The 24771-nt window shown below is 38.4% G+C and overlaps 1 protein-coding gene across 1 annotated transcript in view; it reads right to left on the reverse strand.

Annotated features, from left to right (window-relative positions):
• The window catches only part of RSPO2 (R-spondin 2), a 163342-nt gene that overhangs the window by 71879 nt on the left and 66692 nt on the right, over positions 1-24771 (reverse strand). The window contains exon 3 of the mRNA XM_053558996.1: positions 8625-8813. Coding sequence (XP_053414971.1) covers positions 8625-8813 — 189 coding nt within the window. The remainder of the gene's footprint in view (positions 1-8624; positions 8814-24771) is intronic.

Here is a 24771-nt window from a genome sequence, read left to right on the forward strand (position 1 = left end):
TTAGCAACCTCAGTAGCTTCCACCTGCCAGACATCAGAAGTACTGCTCCAGTTGCAGTAACCAAAAATGTCTCCAAACATTGCCAAATGTCCTCTTGGGGCAAAACCACCCCAATGGAGAATGACTGCATTAGACCACAAACAACTCAAGAAACTAATTATTACTTATTATTGTATTGCCGAGTCCCTAGTACTGAAGCAGTACTTAGCAGTGCTTCAATAAATCATGTAAGATCCAAAATCCTGCCTCCTAGCGATACATATTAGTTTTGCCTATTTTAGAAACATATGTAAACATCCACAGTATTTGTCTGCCTTCTTTAACATTACATTGTGAGATTCATCTGTGTCACTGCACGTTAACTGCAGTTAATTCGTTTCCACCTCTGTATACAAGTATTTGTTTTAATTAATATACTATATTTTCTTACATATTCTATTCTTTGGACACTGGACTGTTTCCAGTTTGTAGCTAGTATGAATAGCATTACCATGAACAATGTTTTGTGTGTGTTTTGGTTACAAGTCAGGATAGTTGGGCCAAAGGAGGAGAGAGTAGTGAGGATAAGTCAGTGAATGGTTAGCTAACATTCTTTCTTGACTTTAGTAGAGGATACATGTATTTATGCACTTTGTGATAGTTTTAAACTCTTCATTTATGATTTGTGAACTCAATTCTACATGATACTTCATTTGAAGCTTTTTAATTACTAAGAACATGACAGGAATACAAATAAAAAAAGAAGGGCAGGGATTCTCAATGCCAATATTCTCAACAATGCCAATGTTCATGTGAAAAACAGATGGTCATCTTCATTTGTAAAAGCACATTAAAACAAATGCAATTTGGTTTATTTGTTTGTTTGTTTGTTTGAGACAGAATCTCAAGCTGTCACCCTGGGTAGTGGGCCATGGCATCATAGCTCACAGCAACTTCGAACTCTTGGGCTCAAGGGCTGGTCTCGAACTCATTGAGCTCAAGCAATCCACCCACCTCAGCCTCCCAGAGTGCTAGCATTACAGGTCTGTGCCATGGCACCCAGCCAACAAATGCATTTTTATACTTTTAGTCATTAATGATTAGTGAGAAGCAAGGGAAAACCTCTGCTGTTCCTGAAGAAATGAACTGACACAACTTTCCTAGAAGGCCATTTAAAAATATATACCAAAAGCTTTTAAAATATGTATGTTTAAAAGTTCATCTAGGAAAAATAAATCAGGAAAATGTGTAAAAATATGGATGTATGAGAGAGAAAACAAGAATTTATAGACAAGGTCGGCAAGATGGTTGACCAAAGACACCAGGTGTCAGAGCGTCTCAGTAAGATGAAAGGAAAAAAACAAACACAGACTGGGTGTAATTCTGAGGGAAGGGTGCCAGAACCTACAAGAGACATCATGGGAATAAGTTGTGCAGAGTAAGGAGGAGCAAGATTATCAGAGGTCAACCCCAGAGAGGACTGGAATCCAGCAAAAAGGGCAAGTGGAGTGGTTTCTCCTTCCCTCACATATATAAAAGTCAACAGACGCCTGAGCTGTTGGAGGGATTTTCTGCCCCCACAAGCCCCAAGGTTGCTGCTGCCAATTAATTCAAAGCTACTTGTGCCCAAAGCACCAGGCTCCAAAGCCGCCTGAGGCACTTCCTGTCACCACGGACCCAAGTGAGGTGTGGGAACCACACAGCTTCTCTACACACCATGCACCTTTGTCCTCCCCCAGGGGCCTTTGGCTCCTTAGTTTTCTTCTTACTCATTCCCACGTGGACATTTTCCAACTCTGACCCAGACTATGGATGCCACAGGAGTCCAATGGATCCAGGGGATCTGCATGACCCAGAGCCTGTATATTTTAGGTGGTCTGCCTTCAGAGAGTGGGAAAGACATGACCAGAGTGCTATCTTTCCTCCAGTCAGACTCTGTTCCTTCCTTTTCCCTTCCCTCTCTGACTTACAGCTCCTGAGAGACAGCTGAGCCACCACAGTGAGGCTTCCACAGAGTGTGGCTCAGACCTTTCCTCTTAAATTCCTACACTGAACTGACAGGTGCTTGTACTCACAGGCTGCACTGCTGCTGCTTCCCTGGCAGAGACATCATAGCAGGGTACACCCCAAAGCAGAGGGTCACTGAACCTGCTTGAGTACCCAGAGCTGCTTCTCCCTGGCACAGTCAGGAATTAATCTTTGGAGACCTGGGAACTGGCCTGCAGGCCAGATCTTATGCTCCAGGATTTAATCATCATAGAGGGGAGATTTGTGGACTAATATTAAGAGGTGAGGGAGACCACATGGCAAAACTGGGAGGAAAGAATAGGGTGGGTTCCAGCTATACTGTGCTTATGGAGCCCCTTTGACCCCACAGGCAGGCTGTGCCCTTAGCTTGGGCCAGAATCCAAGGTGGGAAAGTTACTAGCACCCAGAGCAATTGTGGGGGAGCTCTGTTAGTTTCACCTCCTGCCTGCCAACAGAGGGAGACCGTGGAGCAGGGGAGGAGAGAAACAGTGATTCCCACTTCTGACAGCCATATTATAAATCTCTGAAAGCCCTGCCTTCACAGAAAGTAGACTTTCTGGTTGGTTGGGGCCACTTCAATCCCTCCCTGATTGCTTTTCCCAGAGGCTGGAAGACCACTGACCCTGCATAAACAGTTACCTAGCCAGCTTTTTTTTTTTTTTTAACAGATAGTGTCTCACTTTGTTGCCCAGGGTAGAGTGCCCTGGAATCACAGCTCACAGCAATCTCCAGCTCTTGGGCTTGGGCTATTCTCCTGCCTCAGCCTCCCAAGTAGCTGGGACTACAGGCACCTGCCACAACGCCCAGCTATTTTTTGTTGCAGTTTGGCCGGGGCCAGATTCAAACCCACCACCCTCGGTATATGGGACCAGCGTCCTACTCACTGAGCCACAGGTGCCACCCTACCTAGCCAGCTTTAGTGCAACTTGAGAGCAAGCTCACTCAACCGACCCCTGCCCAGCCTCACTCCCTCACCCACCTCTGCTGTAGAAGAGAATAAGGATTTACCTGGAAGTTACAAGGCCCTACATACCACCTGGGACATTTGAGCACACCAATCACAGGTCCCAAAACAACATTCACACTTGTTCATTCTGGTACTTACAACCAGAGGCTATTATAGTAAGTCCCTGAGTTACAAACATTTGAGTGACCTACAACTTACATTTATGAACAGAAGCTATTAAAGGTAAGTAGGAAAATGTATCTGTTCCAATTTACATATAAATTCAACTTAAGAACGAACCTACAGAATCTATGTCATTTGGAACCTGGGGACTGCCTGAACACCAACAACAGTCAAGCAGAGAATCAATATCATTCACAATAGCTATAAAGGAAATAAAATAGCTAGGAATATACTTAACCAAGAAGGTAAAAGACCTCTACAAAGACAACTATGAAACACTGAGGAAAAAAAAATCACAGATGACACAAAAATGGGAAAACACATCATGCTCATGGCTTGGTAGAATCAGCATTGTTAAAATGTCTATGTTATCTAAAGTGATTTACAGATTCAATGCATTTCCTATCAAATGCCCATCTCATATTTCACAGATCTAGGAAAAAAAAGTTGACACTTCATTTGGAACCAGAGAAAAGCCTGAACCAGAGCAATCTTATGCAAAAGAAACAAATCTGGAGGCATCATATTCTCAGACTTCAAACTATACTGCAAAGCTATAGTAACCAAAACAGCATGGTACTGGCATAAAAATATAGACGTGGACCAATAGAATAGAAAACCCAGATATAAAACCATCCACATACAGACATTGATCTTTCACAAAGCAGATAATAATATATAAACCGGGGAAACCTTTTCAGTAAATGGTTCTGGGATAATTGGATAGGCACATTCAGAAGAATGAAACAGGATCTCTCTCTCACCACTCATAAAAATTAATTCAAAATGGATAAAAAGAATTATATTTAAGGCATGATACCATAAGCATTTTAGAAGAAAATGTTGGAAAAGTTTTAGATATCAGCCTAAGCAAGAAATTTACAAAGAAGACCCCAATGGCAATCACAGCAACAAAAACAATAAACAAACAGGATTTGATTAAATTTAAAAGCCTTTTCAGGCCTACAATCCTAACACTCTGTGAGGCCAAGGTGAGTAGATTGCTTGAGCTCAGGAGTTTAAGACCGGCCTGAGCAGGAGTGAGACCCCATCTTTACTGAAAATAGCTGCGTGTTGTAGTGGGTGCCTATAGTCCCAGCTACTCGAAAGGCTGAGGCAAGAGGATCACTTGAGCCCCCAAGAATTTGAGGTTGCTGTGAGCTATGACACCATGGCATTCTACCCAGGGTGACAGAGTAAGACTGTCTCAATCAAAAACAAAAACAACTTCTTCACAGCTAAGGAAATAATCAACAGAGCAAATAAACAATCTATAGAATAGGAGAAAATGTTCACAAGCTAAATATCCAATAAAGGGCTAATAACCAGAAACTACAAATAACTAGAAACTATAAAGAACTCAAGCAAATAAGCAAGGGGGTGGGGGGAAGAAAAACACACAACTACATTAAAAAGTAGGCAAAAGACATGAACAAAAAGATGGAGAAAAGGCCAATAAACATATGAAAAATGCTTAACATCACTAATCATTATGGAAATGCAAATTAAAAGCACAGTGAGATATGTAGTATCACCTTACCTGGATAGAATGACTTTTATTAAAAAGTCCAAAAACAATAGATGTTGGCATGGATGCAGAAAGAAAGGGACTCTTACATGCTGTTCGTGGGACTGCAAATTGGTACAGCTTCCATGGAAAACAGTATAGAGATTCCTCAAAGAACTAAAAGTTGACCTAATATTCGATCTGACAATCCCACTGCTGGGTATTTACCCAGAGGAAAAAAAGGCATTTTATCAAAAAGACACATACTTGAATGTATTACAGCACAATTCATAATTGCAAAAATGTGCCATCAACCTAAATGCCCAGCAATTCATGAGTGGATTAATAAAATGTGGTATGTATAGACTACAGAACACTGCTCAGCCATGAAGAAGGATGACTTAATATCTTTTCCAACAATTTGGATGGAACTGAAGACCATTATCCAAAGTATATAAAGAAATGAAAAACAAACACCACATATAGTCACTATTGAATAGAAACTGATGAGCACACGTGTGTGCATAGAGGGAATAAAACTTAATGGAAATTAGGAAGGGGGAAAAAGGGAGGAAGGGATGATGGAAACCTACCTAATGGGTACGATAAACACTATCTGGCCAATAGGCACACTTAGGACCCTGATTCAAGCATTACAAAAGCTACCTATGTAATCCCCGCAATACTTTGAAATAAAATTTTTAAAATTTTAAAAATTTTACACAATAAGGTAAAAAAATATACTTTATATAAGGATATTTTTCATAGAACTGCTTATAATACTAAAACACTAAAAACAAATTTTCACTAGGCAATTAGTTGAATATATCATGTAGATATATTAAATAGAATCATGCTGCCATATTTAATGCTATATGTTCGTAATTCATTAAAACAAGTTACAGAACAAAATTACACATTTTTAAGTGAGAAAGACATAAATATGCCTAGAAATAAAATTTTAAGAACAAAAGCTAAAACCTTAACTTTTGTTATCTTTGAGAAGTTTTGTTGTTGTGTTTCTTGTTATTAAGGCTTATATACCCTCTAAGCTTTCTACAAGGAATATGTATAACAATATAAAGTTTTATGTAAATAAGTTTATCAGTGAATGAGAAATAAAAAATAGAAAAATATCACCTAACACAGTATCAGTGACAATGGCGGGTTCTGGTGTCTGTTAGTACATCTACTTGCAACATTCATCAAAGGGTTACTGGGAATGCTGATTGGCTTTCATGAGCATGGTTGATTCTTACATGCTTCACACTGTACCAATAAGCCAACCTCAGATAATATTTCAGAGAGCAAGACTTCCTTTAGAAGAAGGCTACTGCTTTACATTTGGAATCTTATTCTATTGGTTAGGAAAGGGATCAACTAGTTTCACTGACAGGATTTAAGTCACTATTACTTAAAATATAATTTTCTTCTCTATCACCCAATAAGACTCTCTTAACAAAAAGTAGACATGATTTCAATTTTTAAATCAATGATGGCTTTCAATTTAAATCTTTCTCCTCCTCTTAATGGAATGTCGATATCATTGCAATATACAAAAGTAGCCACACAAAAAAAAAAAAAAAAAAAGAAAGAAAGAGAAAAAAGCACATTGTTAGTAGGGAAGAACCACAATCATCAGGAGTCATCTACCAAGAATTAAGACAATTTTCCACTTTCAATTTGCTTCACTGAAGTCTTGTTAAAGCACTTCTCTCCTGTACCAGATAATTAATGATTTCATTTGTGTCAGTAAACTCCAACACTGACTGCATTCACTTACATTAAGTATAACCATAGCAATCCCATTGTGACAGAGATCTCCTTCCAAGGATGATTTATAGTCACTGCTCTCCTTTCCATATCTGAGACAAAGGATCACTTAGCCAAAATGTGCTTGTTAACTCCTACCCAGGATATGTCTTTAAGGAAGACTGTGTTCACACACTATGAAGTTTTGCTGAGGTGACCATCAGACCAGTTTGCACAGAATAGCCAATATCTCTGCATCATTATTAATGGCAGCCCCTTTCTTCTCCCAATGTACCAGGTTGAATAAGACATAGTCTGTCCAGTCTGTTGTTCATACAAAGTACATATCATGCTAACTCTAGGACTTGAAAGAAACCCCTTGATCCACCTACACTCTTCCCTTGCCTTCCTTCTCTGGAATAAATGGTGGACCCAAATCAACCCCCCGCAGGTGGTCTTAAAGCAATCTGAATAGGAATCCATTTCAAGGTGGACCCTATTCTTCTCTGTAAATTCACAAACTATGAAAAACTAACTACTAGGTAGCCTAAATCATATGCCTTAAGGACAAACTACATAATTTCAAAAATTAGCCATCTATTGATACTTGTTGGAAGTTATATTCCTATAGTTATTAATCCAAACAATTCCTTGAAATGAAGGTATACCCAAATTACCTCTAAGCCTAAATATTTCTGTTTCTGCCAATGGCAAAATTATTCACTCAGTCACCTTAGCCAGAAACTTTAGGATCAATTTTAATTCTCCTTCTTCCTGTGCAATTAATTACCAGACTTCATTGATTCTATTTTTAAAGTCTCTGGAACTCATTACCCACAAACCCTTCATCAGAACAAGATCTCCAAACTGCAATTGCTACGGCACATTTCCTCTAGTTTCTCTTCCTCTCCAACTCATCTCCTTCACTTCAACTAGAATTATCCTAATCTCTTTAGTCCACTGCCTGCCTACTACCCTCAGATAACACCCAGACTTCTGAGCCTGGCCCTCCACACCTTAATCAGTTACACTCCAGCCCAGGAGCACACAATGTTCAATGCCTTTCATCCAGCAATTGCTCTCTCAGGTCTTTAGAGAGGTTCAAAGACATGTTTGATTGTCACAGTACTTCTAGGACACAAAGGACATCTAATAGACAGGAACCAAAAACACTAAATGTCCAGCAATGTAGGACAAGACCCATGAAATAAATACCTTGCCAAAAGGCCAAATAGCACCCCAGGTGAGACTTCTTGTTCCCCAAACACATTTTTACACATATGTGACCCCTTCTTTCTAAAATTTACTTAACCACTCCCCGAACTAGTTCTGCCTTCTTCCAAAATATCCTGATCCTTGGATGACACAATTCAAGCTCTTATCTAAAGACCATCTCAGCAAAATAGCAATATACACAGTGTTTAATGAAAGATCATTAAATACTCTCCTCATACAAGTGATTTAATGCTTTCCGATACAGCACTTAATGTATTAAATTGTGATTAAACTGCTTACCCATTTGTCATTTTACTCCATGGTACCCTTTTATTTATCCCCTAAAATTTGAGCTCTTTAAAGAAAGAAATTTTCCTTTGGTATCTTACTTTTTCAAACCCCAATTACTGTGACTGACTTAGAAGGTGAAACTCATTCTGTAAGTGATTTTTGGATTAAAAGATGAAAAACTGTACCCTCATTTCTAGGTATAAAGTGCCATTCTTTAGCCTTTTTTATAGCTGTTAAACTCACAACTCAGAAAGTTACACCGTTATCAGTAATGGTGCTTAAAGAAACCTGAAATGCATACATTTAATTACAGTTTAGTCTAAAGCAGGCATTATAAACTCAGGTAAAAGAAAAGGAAACTGGTGAACCAGAGAGACTATTCCCAGTATGAAGTATTTAAATTCCTTTGTGAATCATTTTTTGTTTGTTTTTGTAAACACTGAATAAGTACACCCTACAAAGTTGTGCCTAACAAATATTTGAGAGCCTTATGGTGAAAATAGTCACATAACCTTAAATAACTAAAACATGTATAAGACTACGGGATATACTTCTTTACAAAATAGAATGTGCTTTTGTTCCACCTCACTTATTTTTGCAGGTTTGAGCTGAGACTTTTTCTACAGGCTATTCCAAATAAACTTTCTTTCTAGTCAAAATTTCCAGTTTAGCTCCTCCCCGAAGTTGCATATGCAGCAGAACAGGACAAAGTTAAATGCTCACTTGCACATCTGTTCATGTCCGGGGCTCGGTGTCCGTAGTACCCCGAGGGGCAGGAGTGCAAGCACTCTCCATACTGACGCATCCCTTCTCTTCGAAGAAAGAAGAACAACTTCTGTTGGCATCGGCTACAGCCATTGTCCTTTGAACAAGACAAGCACCCCTTGCAAACGGGATTTGACACATAACTAGCTGTAAAAGAAAAAAAAAATGTGTAAATAGGAATATGATCAAATTTCTGGCCAATACATCATGCTAGAAGGACACACGTTTCTTGTCTTTCAGCCCCCTAGAAAAGGGTTAATAGACAAACTTAGAAACAAAAGGAAATGCAAAGGCAGAATTGAGGCTACGATGTGAAAATGAATGGCTCATGGAGATATCAGACCAGAGGGGAAAATGTATGGCTAAGTCAGGAATCCAGGCCAAGAAAAAGCATCTGAAAAGCTGACACTAAACTCCCTCTGTGTAGACAAGAGTTGAGCCACCTGCTGGCACATTACAAGTACTATGACCCCTACCCCAAATGGCCAGAGCAGAGGACTTTGACCCTGGGTTGCGGGCACCAAGGGAGTGATCACAGGACAGAGAAAACATAAGACATAAAAGCCCCCAGCCTGCCCGACATCCAAGTGTGGGATCCCAGTTGAAATTATCATTACAGTATGGGGTCCTTCAACCAAAAACTAAACACCAGATTGTCCAGATCCAGCCAAACCCTGAAGAAAAAACATATATAAAACTACCCTCTAGAAATTTTCTATAATCATAAGACTTTCGTGAAAAACTGAAATTGTTTAAGAAGGCTCTCTGTCCCACAGTCATAGCGGAAGCTAAACATACTTTCAGTTCAAAAGTTAAATGAAGTGCTCTTTATCACCATAAATCATGCTCCATAGTAAGTATGGAGGAAAGAGATTGGAGAACCGAGAGAATCAACACAAATTAAAGGCTTTTCCTTTTGTTTTTCAGAAGCCAACTTTCATCTTGACCAAAGATTTCAGAGTCAACAAATTGCGCCCTACTTAAAAAAAAGGCATTAAATGCATTGAAAACACTGCTTTATTTACTTGAACCTTGACAGTCTTAAAGAATGAGAATTAATTAAAGAATACTTACCCCAGTCCATATCTTTGATATCTTTATAACCCTACTGTGAGGAGTTATAAAACGGAAGAGATGGGAGCCACACCCAACCTAAGTGCTGTCACCCCACTTCCTCCAATCTTCTTCAGCCATAAGGCTGCTCAGTGCTGAAGAATAAGAGCCCATGTGTTTATTATTATTTTCCATAATTCAAAGCTTCTTCCCCCAAAACTACAATAGACTCTTCAGTTGAATTCACCATTGTCCAGCGTCAACTATCCTAGCAGCCTTCTCTGTGTTATAAATCAATAGCTTAGTAATTCACAAGACTTTCTCCATCCATTATATAGAAACTACAACCTCTGTGTCTAAATACAAGTACAAATAGACTATTAAACATGACTCAAGTCATTTACTTTGTCAGGATCTTAATAAGTCAAATGGCTCTGTCCATGGCTATGAGATTTAATTCAAATGTGCAGGTGAATAAACAGATCTTAATTCTCAGCTTTGATGACCATGTTTATTTGCTCTCTCTGTAAGCTTTAACTTTTTCAACCCTGAAACCCGCTGAGATCCAGAGCCTGATCATTCCAACCAAAACACTTTTCTATATCTAGCCCCACCCCCAATTCTAAAGACGAAATACATCACATAAAACATTAAAAATCCTGAAAAGAGTTAACAATGATTCTAGCACAAACTCACACATATGTCCTTGAAGAAGAAAAAGAATATTATGTGAATTTAGAAAAGAAGGAAAACTATGAGGAAGAAAAAAGGTAATACCTATATCAGGCAAGAGAAAAAAAACAGTGTAAGTAGAACTCTTTACTTTTAATTCTAATTAGCTGATTCGTGATCCTTCTAAATTGCAAAATTTGGCCTGTTTACAAATCCTGATATTTTAAGTTTGATCCTTTGTTAAATTAAATCCAGTTATTCACATTTTATCTCTTAGCATTTTGTGTAGGTGTTGAATTCCCATCTGTTTCCAATATACTCCTGACATTTTTAAAAAGTGTCCCCCTTTTTCTGGAGTTAGCCTTTGCCAAGCAAGAAGAAATCTGAATTCCTTCTAGGTGAAGGCATCTGTTCCTGACAAAGGTACAGATTTCTAATTCTGAAAATAATGGGACTGAACAGTGGGCTGTTGGCACCTTAGCCTCGTTCCATTATTTGCTGGTTAAATAATGTTGCCAGTTCCACAGACTTTCAAAATGAACGATTAATACTAACTTCAATTAAGCTTATCGCTAAATTGCTAATATGTATCTCTGCCTAACCTCAAGTTCAAGCCATCTATTTAAAAAAGAAAACCTACTTCTGGCACCAGTAACAAGGAACTTGCATGTGGGGTCCTACAAAATCAAGTTAGACTCAGACGGTCCCCACCGAAGCAGCAACATTGAGATGAATACTATAAACTGTCATCAGCTATCCTACCCAGCTCAAATTCGGGTAAGCAATCAAGGTCATAAATTAATGTGCTGCACAAGATTTGACCAAAATAAGAAATGCCTCTCTTAGGGTACTTTCCTTAGTTTTATATAGCATGCTAAATATTTGCATGAAATATCATAAAATGTATACACTGTTAACGTAAAGATAACACATTTTAATGCTAGATGTTCACCATTATAATCATACACTAGATAGAAAATATTAAAGTTAAAAATAAAGCTTAGAAATTTATAAATTTCCCTTAAAATTCTAGAGGGTTATAATAATATAAATTCAATCTAGAACAAAATTTGAGTAACCAAGAGTAAAACTTATACCAAAAATTCCAAGGTTTTAGAACTTCTAGAATTAAACCATGTTTTTTCCAAATCTATGTCTTTTGCCATAAGTTCTTTAATAAGAGTAATATTCATTTTATCCATCTAAATTAGAATGTTACATGCTTATATCTAGAAGTATTCCTTAAGATATTTCTAAAACATTATAAGCACCCCAACATATGGATGTATGGAAATCATCTCTGGAAAGTTTAAAGGTCTTTAATCTGATCATTTTGCTTCTGCTACCAAAATATGTATTTACTGTACAAAAATTCAAAACTAGGAGAAAGTAGGAGATTCTAAAATATAGAGGGGGAGAGTTAAATAGAGTCACAGATCTATTTTAATATATGACCTACTGGCTCAGCACCTATAGCTCAGTGGCTAAGGCACCAGCCACATATACCAGGGCTGGCCCTAAACAACGACAACTACAACAAAAGAATAGCCAGGTACTGTGGCGGCCGCCTGTTAGTCCCAGCTACTTGGGAGGCTGAGGCAAGAGAATTGCTTAAGCCCAAGAATTTGAGGTTGCTGTGAGCTGTAACACCACAGCACTCTACCCAGGGCAACACAGTAAGACTCTGTCTCAAAAAAAAAAAAAAAAAAAAAATACATGAAGTACTAATATCTTCCCCCAAAGTAAAGAAAATTACCACAAATTCTAAGCGTCTAATTACTCTCCTGTGCCAGCACCATTTGAGCTGTAATCTTCAAAGTACTTCACCTCAGAAGTACATTTACAACCATGATTAACTATAGCCCTGGCCTGGGTCACAGGACAGGACATATTTTACAGAGCACGGGAAGCAGAAAGTCTCTATGAAGTATGTATCACGAATGCTGCAAGTCTGATTTAAAAAAGATGCCCCAGAGAAGCTCAGAATACTCACTGCAGGTTAAGGAAAGACAATGACTCAAAATGCACGTGCAAAATAAATATGGATGAGTCTCACTTGTGGTTCTGTGTAAGGGCACAACAGATCTGTCCAGAACATGATTCTCCTTTTAACTTAACAGCTTATGGACATTACTAAAATTCCAATCAATCTTCCAAACTAGAGAAGATTGAAAAAAATACACTACAAAATAAACCTTGTAGTCAGAAAAAAAATAACTTTGGTTCAACACATTTTACCTTGAAACAAAGGTAAAACCCACATGTGCTCCATCAACACTTTTTTCACCCAGAACATAAACCACTGAGGCAAATGTGGGTTGTACCTCTGGTGGCAGGAGACACAGGGATTCCAAATGAGCTTCTGAAGGCACGAAGGCAATGCCAGGTGTTTTTTTTTTAATCAGCATCTATCAGTCCTAATCCTCGGGACTCAACACCACCGACAGGTGCTCAAGGAAAGCTAAAATAAGCACTCTAACATACCAGAGTCAGTCACTCCAGCCTGTGCCACCGTGAACAGCTCAAGTAGAACAGAGGAATTCAAATGAAGTAAGCGGGATTTGGAAATTCTACAAAACATTTCCAAAACTGGTTATTAATGCCCACAGTCAAGTAGAAAGACACAAAACAGTAACTGTCTATAGACCCCAATAAAAAATTTAAATCATGAGCTCTCAATTTAGCACACACAATTCCCCCAAAGTGATGCACTTGCTATAATGAAGACCCACTTTGGGAAGCCACGCCCCATAAGTCACTCTTTGCTCCAAAGTTCTAAAGCACATCCCTACACTAGATGTTAAGTGACAGGTAAAGAAAGAAATGTACAATTAAGGATCCGAACTCACATCACGACTGAACTATCGAAGTGGGAAAACATGCCAACAGAACCACAAGCTCTTCAGCTGGTCCAATTGCTAACACTAATAACATTAATCATATGATAAAAGTCAAAAAAAAAAAAAAAAAAAAAAAACACAGAAGATGGTTGAGTATTGCTCATTTTTCCGCAAAGATAGATGGTTTTTGAGACAAGGGAAGAACCGTATGGTAGGTTCTATAAGATGACCCACCTGCTTGAATCCATGAAGGAAAAGAATTTACTCCATAAAATTCTCCTAATGCCAAAAGAAAATAAAGCTTAAATTTAGCATGTGTGTGATCCCATAAGCCTTGGCTAGAAGTGGCTGTGCAGTACAGATTACTCACGCCAAGAGGGGGCTGAGTTTTCATGACGCATGGAAATGTTGACAGACAATTGGTGCTAATAGTAACCCCAACGTAAGATCTACTCTTCATTTTCTTTTCTTTTTTTTTTAAAGATTTTGGCCAGGGCTGGATTTGAACCTGCCACCTCTGGTATATGGGGCCGGCACCCTACTCACTGAGCCACAGGCGCCACCCCCAACATGAGATCTAAATGTATATATTTATGAGGTTGGGAAACCACCACTCTCACGTGGTTCCAATGTTTACACACGGAGATAATCCAATTATTCAAATAGAAAAACATGAACTGTTCACAGAGCCAAATTTTTGTTCCTCAAAGTACTCCAATGCTTCTTATACTAACACTACCTAAGAAAGTTCCGCGTGCTTCCAAAATTGTAACTTCAGTGCCATAGTGTCTGACCTATCCAACTGCCTGTGAAAAAAAAAAAAAACTTCCCATCCTGCCTCTCCAAAGAATTAAATTGTTTTACAAAAAGAGAAAGAAAGGTAGGATGGAATCTATTCCACCTGGACTCCCGTATTTTAGTTATTCAACGATCCCTCATATGCCACCTGCTTCCTGGAATACAGACTGGTTGCTAACTCCTGCTCACATCACTCTCTCAATTTTAAAACAATAAATGAAAAGCAACTAGATGGTTTATTTGGTGTCATAAACACAGCCCTCCAGAAAAGTCAATGTCATAACTTACTAGATTAAAGACTCCAAGTGTTTCAGATGTGGAAACTTCCATGGATCTTACGGCTGTGTTTTAAAATTGAGAATGACCACTCTTCTTGGCTACACTGTTCTAAAGGTTTCTTTTTGTTTTTTTTTATTAAATCATAGCTGTGTACATTAATGTGATCATGGGGCACCATACACTGGTTTTATAGACCGTTTGACACATTTTCATCACACTGGTTAACGTAGCCTTCCTGGCATTTTCTTAGTTATTGTGTTAAGACATTTACATTCTACATTTACTGAGTTTCACATGTACCCTAGTAAGATGCACCACAGGTGTAATCCACCAATCACCCTCCCTCCGCCCACCTCCCCTCCCTTTCCCCCTTCCCCCTATTCTTACGTAAAAAATTTTTTTACAGTTGCCTTAAAGAGAAACACACCAACAAACACTGAGGCTGACAAACAATATTATGCAATCATTATTCAGGAATACTATCATGGAATTAAAAAGGGAAAAGTTTTTTAAAAGTGCAAGTTTATTATCTGCAGTATCACATGTTCGCAGAAATCAGAATGATTCACTGTTAAATATCCAGACTTCACAGGACTTAGTTCTCAATGTTTTAACTCATGCTTTGCACTTAGCACTTATAAACTGTTTCCATAGACTGTTGATTTGCTAGCTTCACAGCAATCCATACTTTAAACCTAGCTGGAAGTCTCACTGCTCGATTCCTCTTAATCTAAGCAGGTTCTGTATATCATGAGCAAGAAGACATGAAAGACAAATTCAAAATGAAGGGGAAGAAAAGAAAATGAACACTGGGGAACATGCTATGGAACACACTGCAGGCTCCTGCTTTCGTACTTCTTAAAAATAATGCTTATTATGATGATTTCCATTTATCAAAGTGAATAAACAGAGCAGAGAGTTTAGGAAACTTTTCCAAGATCATACAGTGTGTTCGTGATAAATTTGAACCCAGCTCTGACCTTTGACTTCAAAAGCCTTTCTTTCCCCATTAAGCAATCCCTGGATAGGACCTGGGGGAGGGACATTATATTAAAATTGTGAGAACTTTCTTTCAAATCAGGCCATACCTCTGTAATCTGCTCTCTGTATCTTTCCTCTGCTTTTAGCTACAGCAAAATACGAGTCCCTTTTGATGATTAGTCACTAGGAGTCCTGTGCTAATTTTTACTTAACACAACCAGTACTATGTAAGTCCCATAAACCCATAAAATTAAGATATCACCCACAAAAACACTTCAGGATAAAACTGCTGATATATCAAAAAGGATAACAGGGGGAAACTGAGTTACCAGCTTCCTCTGGCAGACTTAAAATCTTCAGAATTACAAATGGAAAGTGTTTTACCATTTGGGCATATGCCAAAAGACCAGCACTTTTTAAAGAGGGATCCCTACTTGACAAGTTCAAAGAAAACAAAAATCACCCCCCAAACCATGCAATTTCCTGCAAATGGCCCATTCTCCTCATTGTCTTTGAAGACAGATCCCGTCCAAGCTAAGGAGCCTTTGAAGTAACACAGCAAGTATACCTATGTAATTAAAAAGCCTCAGTGTGCCGTTCAAAGGATCAAAACGAGACTTTACAGATGCACTAAAGTGGGGGAAATGGACTGAATAGTTTTGGAGAGGGAAAGACCATGATTCTCTGGAGACCATAAGCAGTCTGTATATACCTTCATGGAAAACTGTAAACTTGATCACTCTCAAAAAGTGGCAAAGCTGTATGCATATGTGCATGCAGATATACATGGAGACCCATATACGCATACATTTATATGTGTATACAAATGTAGACATACACTATTTCTCTGAATCATCTGAGCATAATTTGCAGACACCCTGCCCTACTGCCTCGAAATTTCAGTGTTCAGTATGTATTTGCAAAACCAAGACACTGCCTCTCAGAGACCATATTTGATACAATACTCTCTTCTAAATCCCCAGTCCATATTTATCCCAAGAATATACTTTATGAAGTTTTTCATATCTACGTTTTTTCCCCCTAAATTAGAGTCCGATCCAAATAGGTTGCATGAGGTGTTCATGTCTCTTTCACTCTCCTTTAATCTGGAACAAGTCCTTCTAATTATAAGGACACTTTCACTTAACCGTAATACCATTGTCAGACCTCAGAAATTTAATGCAAATCAAAGCAATGTTACTATTCTATATTCATATTTCCTCATTTGTCCCAAAACGTTGTGCTTTTCTACCTAACCAGATGCCAATCAAGGGCCATTCATTCCGTTCGGGTTTTTTTTTTTTTTTTTTTTTAATCTCTTAATTTAGAACAGTTCCCTCATTATTTTATTGTCTTGACACTGAGATTCTTTTAGAATAATCCAGGCCAGTAGCCTCTGTCCTATATAATATACTACAAATCTGCCCTGGAATGATTGTGGTTACATAATTGAATTCATTATGTTGCCACCGTTAATATAACAACCCAATTCAGGCAGAGAATATCACCATCCTAATACCACTGGGTAAAGAAAGATACCACCTAAGAAATCACTCATTCCAAAGGGGGGGAAGCTGCTTTTATATAATGGAGAGATGTGGCCCAACCCACATTAATCAAGTGATGAAACTTACCACCAAAAATTGGTCAAACTGCGTGACATGCTGTGGTGCACAGGCAGTACACACCTGTCCAGAAGCCTGGTCAAGGGCTTCTGTGTTATGTTAATGATGGCAAAATGGTGAATCCAATTACATGACCACAATCAGGCAAATGCAGGTTTGTATTTATAGAGTAGCCTCTATAAGACAGAGGCTACTGGCCTGGATTATTCTTGCAGTTTCTTCATAATCACTAAATCTCCAATTTTAATGTTAAGGGATCCAAAACTTGATATTACAGCAACCTGTTTCTTCTTTAATTTTTATTTACAGGGCCCTAAGAACAATGTATCTCACAAGGAGAGTAAGCAAAGGGAGATAATAAAGAGCTAGTAAATAAAGACAGATCCCATCTTTAGTCTGGCTCCTGCTCGAGGCGAGAGCGAGCCTTTAGACTCATGCACACGGGCACTCACATATGCGCTCACATCCACACACACACTCAGACCAAGGTTGTGGAGTAAAAGGAGGAATTAGTTCCTCTCAGGGCAAATAAGTTCATCCTTATGGTGGAGAAGCCTTTCTGGCCCACCACATACGGTCATGCACGCCACAGCTCAACTTTAACTGCGCCATATTTTCCCCTCTAGAAAATTTAATATGAAAGTCCAGATTTCTTGCATTTTTCCCCCAAATAATCAGATGCCATGGCGCACTTTCCTGCTTGATAACCATGAACCAGAACTGAGTAGCAGCTGCCTCCATAAATTAGAGTCCATCTATTTAGAGTCCATCACTGTCCACTGGGTACCCATGACCTTCCCCACTCACAGAAGCAATTGGGTGCCTGGCATCTGAAGTTCCCCTTCCATAACAGACAAGGCATGAGAGTTCATGCTGTTACATTTTCCTAACACCCAACTCACTCACAGGGAGGTTTGAATCATCTTATAAACCATTGCAAACCTTCTCATAACATATCACTAATCGTGAAAGGATGGCTTTTGAACTGTACCCTAGTAGAGTTGACATAAACAGATGTTACCATATAATGTTAAAAATTTGATTTACATATTAACTATAAATACTTTTGAATGAACACTAATTCCATAGCTATAGCATACAAATACACTTTGTATAATGGTTTGCCCATCTTAAAATCTATATTCATAGGGACATTAAAGAGTCTCCCGAAAGGCTGTGACAAAACCATAAGCTACAAAAGAAAAGTTTTTTTGAAACAACACACTTCATTGTGGCAAAGCATATAAACAGAAACAAATTAGAAAAGGTTATTGCATCATACAAGGGTAAATTTCTTGAATAAATAGGTGCAAATTGATATGAAGAAAGGTCCTTCTAAAAAGCAAAATAAGCTATTAAAAAAATAAGAAATTAATCAAGGACATGAAAAGCTGTATGAGAAAATGCATCCAACCTCACTATTGACAAATGCAAATCAAAATAAAGACCCATGCTTCAACTTAATATTAAAGTTTAAGAGATTAAGGATTTAAAACACTGGTAAACATTTAGGAACTGGGCATTTCACATGCTGTTGGTTGTAAATTGTTATAAAACTTCTGGAATATAATTTTGGAGTATTGAACTTTTCCTTTGGCCCACAAATGTCACTTCTAGGAATCTAGCATAATGAATCCATTGGATATATGTAAAAACACATAAAATTGCATCACAGCATTTGATGGTGAAAAGATAATACACAGGCCTTCCAGTTCCCTTGCTTTGGCACAGTACACTGTTTTCAGCACAACAGTTCCTTCTCGCTTCTTCCTACACCCAACTCCCTTTGCTTGCCTCTCTTCAGCACCCTCTTTCCAGCGCACCTGAGGCTGACTCATACCCGCTACCTCTCCAGGCAATTTTTCTTGAGCGCCGCTGGACTCCTCTCACCACAAAGTCCACAGGCACGAGAACTTAAAGAGCAAGAGGAAGTGAAAGGAAAATTAGGGCAAGGAAACAGATAAAGGAAATGACCCATGAGGAAGAATCAGCAGAAAACTCCAGGCAACATGAAGAACCAGTCCAGAACAACCCCTCCGACCATGAGGTAGCCACTGCAGAGGATGCCACCTATACAGAAATGTTAGGAATGACAGAAAAGGGAATTTAGAATACACATGTTGAAAACAATGAAAGAAATGATGGAAACAATGAAGGAAACTGCTAATAAAGTGGAAAATAACCAAAAGGAAATCCAAAAACAGAATCAAATCAGAGATGAACGATATGAAGAACATAAAAAGGATATAGCAGAGCTGAAGGAAATGAAACAGTCAATCAGGGAACTTAAAGATGCAATGGAAAGTATCAGCAACAGGTTAGACCATGCAGAAGAAAGAATTTCAGAGGTAGAAGACAAAGTTTTTGAGATAACTCAGATAGTAAAAGAGGCAGAATAGAAGAGAGAGAAAGCAGAACGTTCACTGTCAGAATTATGGGACTTTATGAAGCGTTCCAACATACGAGTTATAGGAATTCCAGAAGGGGAAGAAGAATGCCCCAGAGGAATGGAAGCCATACTAGAGAATATTATAAAAGAAAATTTCCCAAATATCACCAAAGATTCTGACACACTGCTTTCAGAGGGCTATCGGACCCCAGGTCGCCTCAACTCTGAGCTTCTCCAAGACACATTGTGATGAACCTGTCCAAAGTCAAGACAAAAGAAAAGATTCTGCAAGCTGCCAGGAGTAAGCGCCAGTTGACCTACAGGGGCAAATCCATCAGATTGACTGCAGACTTCTCTAATGAAACTTCCCAAGCAAGAAGACAATGGTCATCTACCTTTAATCTACTTAAACAAAACAATTTTCAGCCCAGAATTCTGTACCCTGCTAAGCTAAGCTTCAAAATTGACGGAGAAATCATTTACGGATATACAAACATTGAGGAAATTCGCCACAACAAGACCAGCTCTACAGGAAATACTTCAACCTGTTCTGCACACTGACCACCACAATGGATCAGCAGCAAAGTAAGAACTCAGAAATTAAAGGACAGAACCAAACCTCCACACTGATGCAAAAGATAAAACTAAGCAATGGACTCTCACCAAATAAGACGAATAGAATACTACCACACTTATCAATTATCTCCATAAATGTTAATGGCTTGAATTCCCCACTGAAGAGACATAGATTGGTTGACTGGATTAAAAAACACAAGCCATCCATTTGCTGTCTGCAAGAAACACACCTGGCTTCAAAAGACAAATTAAAGCTCAGAGTCAAGGGTTGGAAGACAATTTTTCAGGCAAATGGAATTCAGAAGAAAAGAGGAGTTGCAATCTTATTTTCAGATACGTGTGGATTTAAAGCAACTAAAGTCAAAAAAGACAAAGATGGTCACTTTATACTGGTCAAGGGAAAAATACAACAAGAAGACATTTCAATTCTAAATATCTATGCACCCAATTTAAATGCTCCCAGATTCGTGAAACAGACCTTACTCAGTCTGAGCAATATGATATCTGATACTACCATCATAACAGGGGACCTTAACACTCCTCTTACAGAGCTGGACAGATCCTCTAAACAGAAATTAAATAAGGATATAAGAGACTTAAATGAGACCCTAGAACAACTGTGCTTGATAGACGCATATAGAACACTCCATCCCAAAGATAAAGAGTATACATTCTTCTCATCACCCCATGGAACATTCTCCAAAATTGATCATATCCTTGGACACAAAACAAATATCAACAGAATCAAAAGAATTGAAATTTTACCTTGTATCTTCTCAGACCATAAGGCACTAAAGGTGGAACTCAACTCTAACAAAAATGCTCGACCCCACCCAAAGGCATGGAAACTAAACAATCTTCTGTTGAATAACAGATGGGTGAAGGAAGAAATAAAACAGGAAATCATTAACTTCCTTGAGCATGACAACAATGAAGATACAAGCTACCAAAACCTGTGGGATACTGCAAAAGCAGTTTTGAGAGGAAAATTCATCGCTTTAGATGCCTACATTCGAAAAACAGAAAGAGAGCACATCAACAATCTCACAAGAGATCTTATGGAATTGGAAAAAGAAGAACAATCTAAGCCTAAACTCAGTAGAAGAAAAGAAATATCCAAAATCAAATCAGAGATCAATGAAATTGAAAACAAAAGAATCATTCAGAAAATTAATGAAACAAGGAGTTGGTTTTTTGAAAAAATAAATAAAATAGATAAACCATTGGCCAGACTAACGAGGAATAGAAAAGTAAAATCTCTAGTAACCTCAATCAGAAATGATAAAGGGGAAATAACAACTGATCCCACAGAGATACAAGAGATAATCTCTGAATACTACCAGAAACTCTATGCCCAGAAATTTGACAATGTGAAAGAAATGGATCAATATTTGGAATCACACCCTCTCCCTAGACTCAGCCAGGAAGAAATAGAGCTCCTGAACAGACCAATCTCAAGCACTGAGATCAAAGAAACAATAAAAAATCTTCCAACCAAAAAATGCCCTGGTCCAGATGGCTTCACTCCAGAATTCTATCAAACCTTCAAGGAAGAGCTTATTCTTGTACTGCAGAAATTATTCCAAAAAATTGAGGAAGAAGGAATCTTCCCCAACACATTCTATGAAGCAAACATCATCCTGATACCAAAACCAGGAAAAGACCCAAACAAAAAGGAGAATTTCAGACCAATCTCACTCATGAACATAGACGCAAAAATTCTCAACAAAATCCTAGCCAATAGATTACAGCTTATCATCCAAAAAGTCATTCATCATGATCAAGTAGGCTTCATCCCAGGGATGCAAGGCTGGTTTAACATACGCAAGTCTATAAACGTTATCCACCATATTAACAGAGGCAAAAATAAAGATCACATGATCCTCTCAATAGATGCAGAAAAAGCATTCGATAAAATCCAGCATCCTTTTCTAATTAGAACACTGAAGAGTATAGGCATAGGTGGCACATTTCTAAAACTGATTCAAGCTATCTATGACAAACCCACAGCCAATATTTTACTGAATGGAGTAAAACTGAAAGCTTTTCCTCTTAGAACTGGAACCAGACAAGGTTGTCCTCTGTCACCTTTACTATTCAACGTAGTGCTGGAAGTTCTAGCCAATACAATTAGGCAAGACAAGGAAATAAAGGGAATCCAAATGGGAGCAGAGGAGGTCAAACTCTCCCTCTTTGCTGACGACATGATCTTATACTTAGAGAACCCCAAAGACTCAACCACAAGACTCCTAGAAGTCATCAAAAAATACAGTAATGTTTCAGGATATAAAATCAGTGTCCACAAGTCAGTAGCCTTTGTGTACACCAATAACAGTCAAGATGAGAAACTAATTAAGGACACAACTCTCTTCACCATAGTCTCAAAGAAAATGAAATACCTAGGAATATACCTAACGAAGGAGGTGAAGGACCTCTATAAAGAAAACTATGAAATCCTCAGAAAGGAAACAGCAGAGGATATTAACAAATGGAAGAACATACTATGCTCATGGATGGGAAGAATCAACATTGTTAAAATGTCTATACTTCCAAAGCAATATACCTATTCAATGCCATTCCTATCAAAATACCAACATCGTACTTTCAAGATTTGGAAAAAATGATTCTGTGTTTTGTATGGAAACGGAAAAAACCCCTTATGGCTAAGGCAGTTCTCTGTAACAAAAATAAAGCTGGGGGCATCAGCATACCAGATTTTAGTCTGTACTACAAAGCCATAGTGCTCAAGACAGCATGGTACTGGCACAAAAACAGAGACATAGACACTTGGAATCGAATTGAAAACCAAGAAATGAAACTAACATTTTACAACCACCTAATCTTTAATAAACCAAACAAGAACATACCTTGGGGGAAAGACTCCCTATTCAATAAATGGTGTTGGGAGAACTGGATGTCTACATGTAAAAGACTGAAACTGGACCCACACCTTTCCCCACTCAAAAAAATTGATTCAAGATGAATAAAGGACTTAAACTTAAGGCATGAAACAATAAAAATCCTCCAAGAAAGCATAGGAAAAACACTGGAAGATATTGGCCTGGGGAAAGACTTCATGAAGAAGACTGCCATGCCAATTGCAACAACAACAAAAATAAACAAATGGGACTTCATTAAACTGAAAAGCTTCCGTACAGCTAAGGAGACAATAACCAAAGCAAAGAGACAACCTACACAATGGGAAAGGATATTTGCATATTTTCAATCAGACAAAAGCTTGATAACTAGGATCTATAGAGAACTCAAATTAATCCACATGAAAAAAGCCAACAATCCCTTATATCAATGGGCAAGAGACATGAATAGAACTTTCTCTAAAGACAACAGACGAATGGCTAACAAACACATGAAAAAATTTTCATCATCTCTATATATTAGAGAAATGCAAATCAAAACAACCCCGAGATATCATCTAACCCCAGTGAGAATGGCCCACATCACAAAATCTCAAAACTGCAGATGCTGGCGTGGATGTGGAGAGAAGGGAACACTTTTACACTGCTGGTGGGACTGCAAACTAGTACAACCTTTCTGGAAGGAGACACCTCAAAGCACTCAAGCTAGACCTCCCATTTGATCCCGCAATCCCATTACTGGGCATCTACCCAGAAGGAAAGAAATCCTTTTATCATAAGGACCCTTGTACTAGACTGTTTATTGCAGCTCAATTTACAATTGCCAAAATGTGGAAACAGCCTAAATGCCCACCAACCCAGGAATGGATTAACAAGCTGTGGTATATGTATACCATGGAATACTATTCAGCCATTAAAACAAATGGAGACTTTACATCCTTCGTATTAACCTGGATGGAAGTGGAAGACATTATTCTTAGTAAAGCATCACAAGAATGGAGAAGCATGAATCCTATGTACTCAATTTTGATATGAGGACAATTAATGACAATTATGGTTATGGGGGGGAAACAGAAAGAGGGAAGGAGGGAGGTGGGTGGGGCCTTGGTGTGTGTCACACTTTATGGGGGCAAGACATGATTGCAAGAGGGACTTTACCTAACAATTGCAATCAGTGTAACCTGGCTTATTGTACCCTCAATGAATCCCCAACAATAAAAAAATAATAATAATAAATTAAAAAACTAATAACATTAAAAATTCTTGATCAAGAATTGCAAATGGCTGCCTCTGGAAAAAAAAAAGAAAAAAACAGTATAATATCCTATCTTTAAAAAAATTACACACATTATGTGTCATGAATAATATTTGAGTGTTAATTCAAATTTTTTAAAAATTCATTTTTAGCCCTGACCTTTTACTTTATTCAAATACACAAGTGAAATTCACTGGCCCAGTGGATGGTTTTTAAAAAGAAAAAAAAAAAAAAAAGTACAAATGCTCAAATTTTGAGTTTACAAACAGAATTATAAAACTCTGGGAAGAGAAAGCAAACTTTCCTTTTTCAAAATTTGTATTTCCTAACAAGACACTGAGTTATGAGTACCCAAAAGCAAAGACATGAAGAACTCAGAGCAAACAAGTGTCTGTTATGAATAAACAGGACGGGCTATGTAGCCAAACACCTGCTTAGACAAGATCAAGAACCCATGAATTAGGGGTAGGGGGCAAAAGACCACTAAGTTGAGCGGGTCTCTACAAAGGGACATGTACTCAGGCAATAGGGGGATAAAGACGATCCATATCATGCCCAGCTAAGTTTGGGAACCTGAGACCAGGAGATATCTGCAAGGCCCAGGTTAGCAGTAGCCAGGGCATGCTCTTCTAACCCAGACACTCACCCCAGCAGGAGGGGAGACATGGGAGAGATTCAGGACAGACGGAGCCGCAAATGTGCTCTTGAGCCCAAAAGCAGTTTGGAGTCTGGCCATGATGTCATACATACCAAGAAGAGTT

Source organism: Nycticebus coucang, chromosome 13 (assembly GCF_027406575.1).
Source record: "Nycticebus coucang isolate mNycCou1 chromosome 13, mNycCou1.pri, whole genome shotgun sequence".
NCBI lineage: Eukaryota > Metazoa > Chordata > Mammalia > Primates > Lorisidae > Nycticebus > Nycticebus coucang.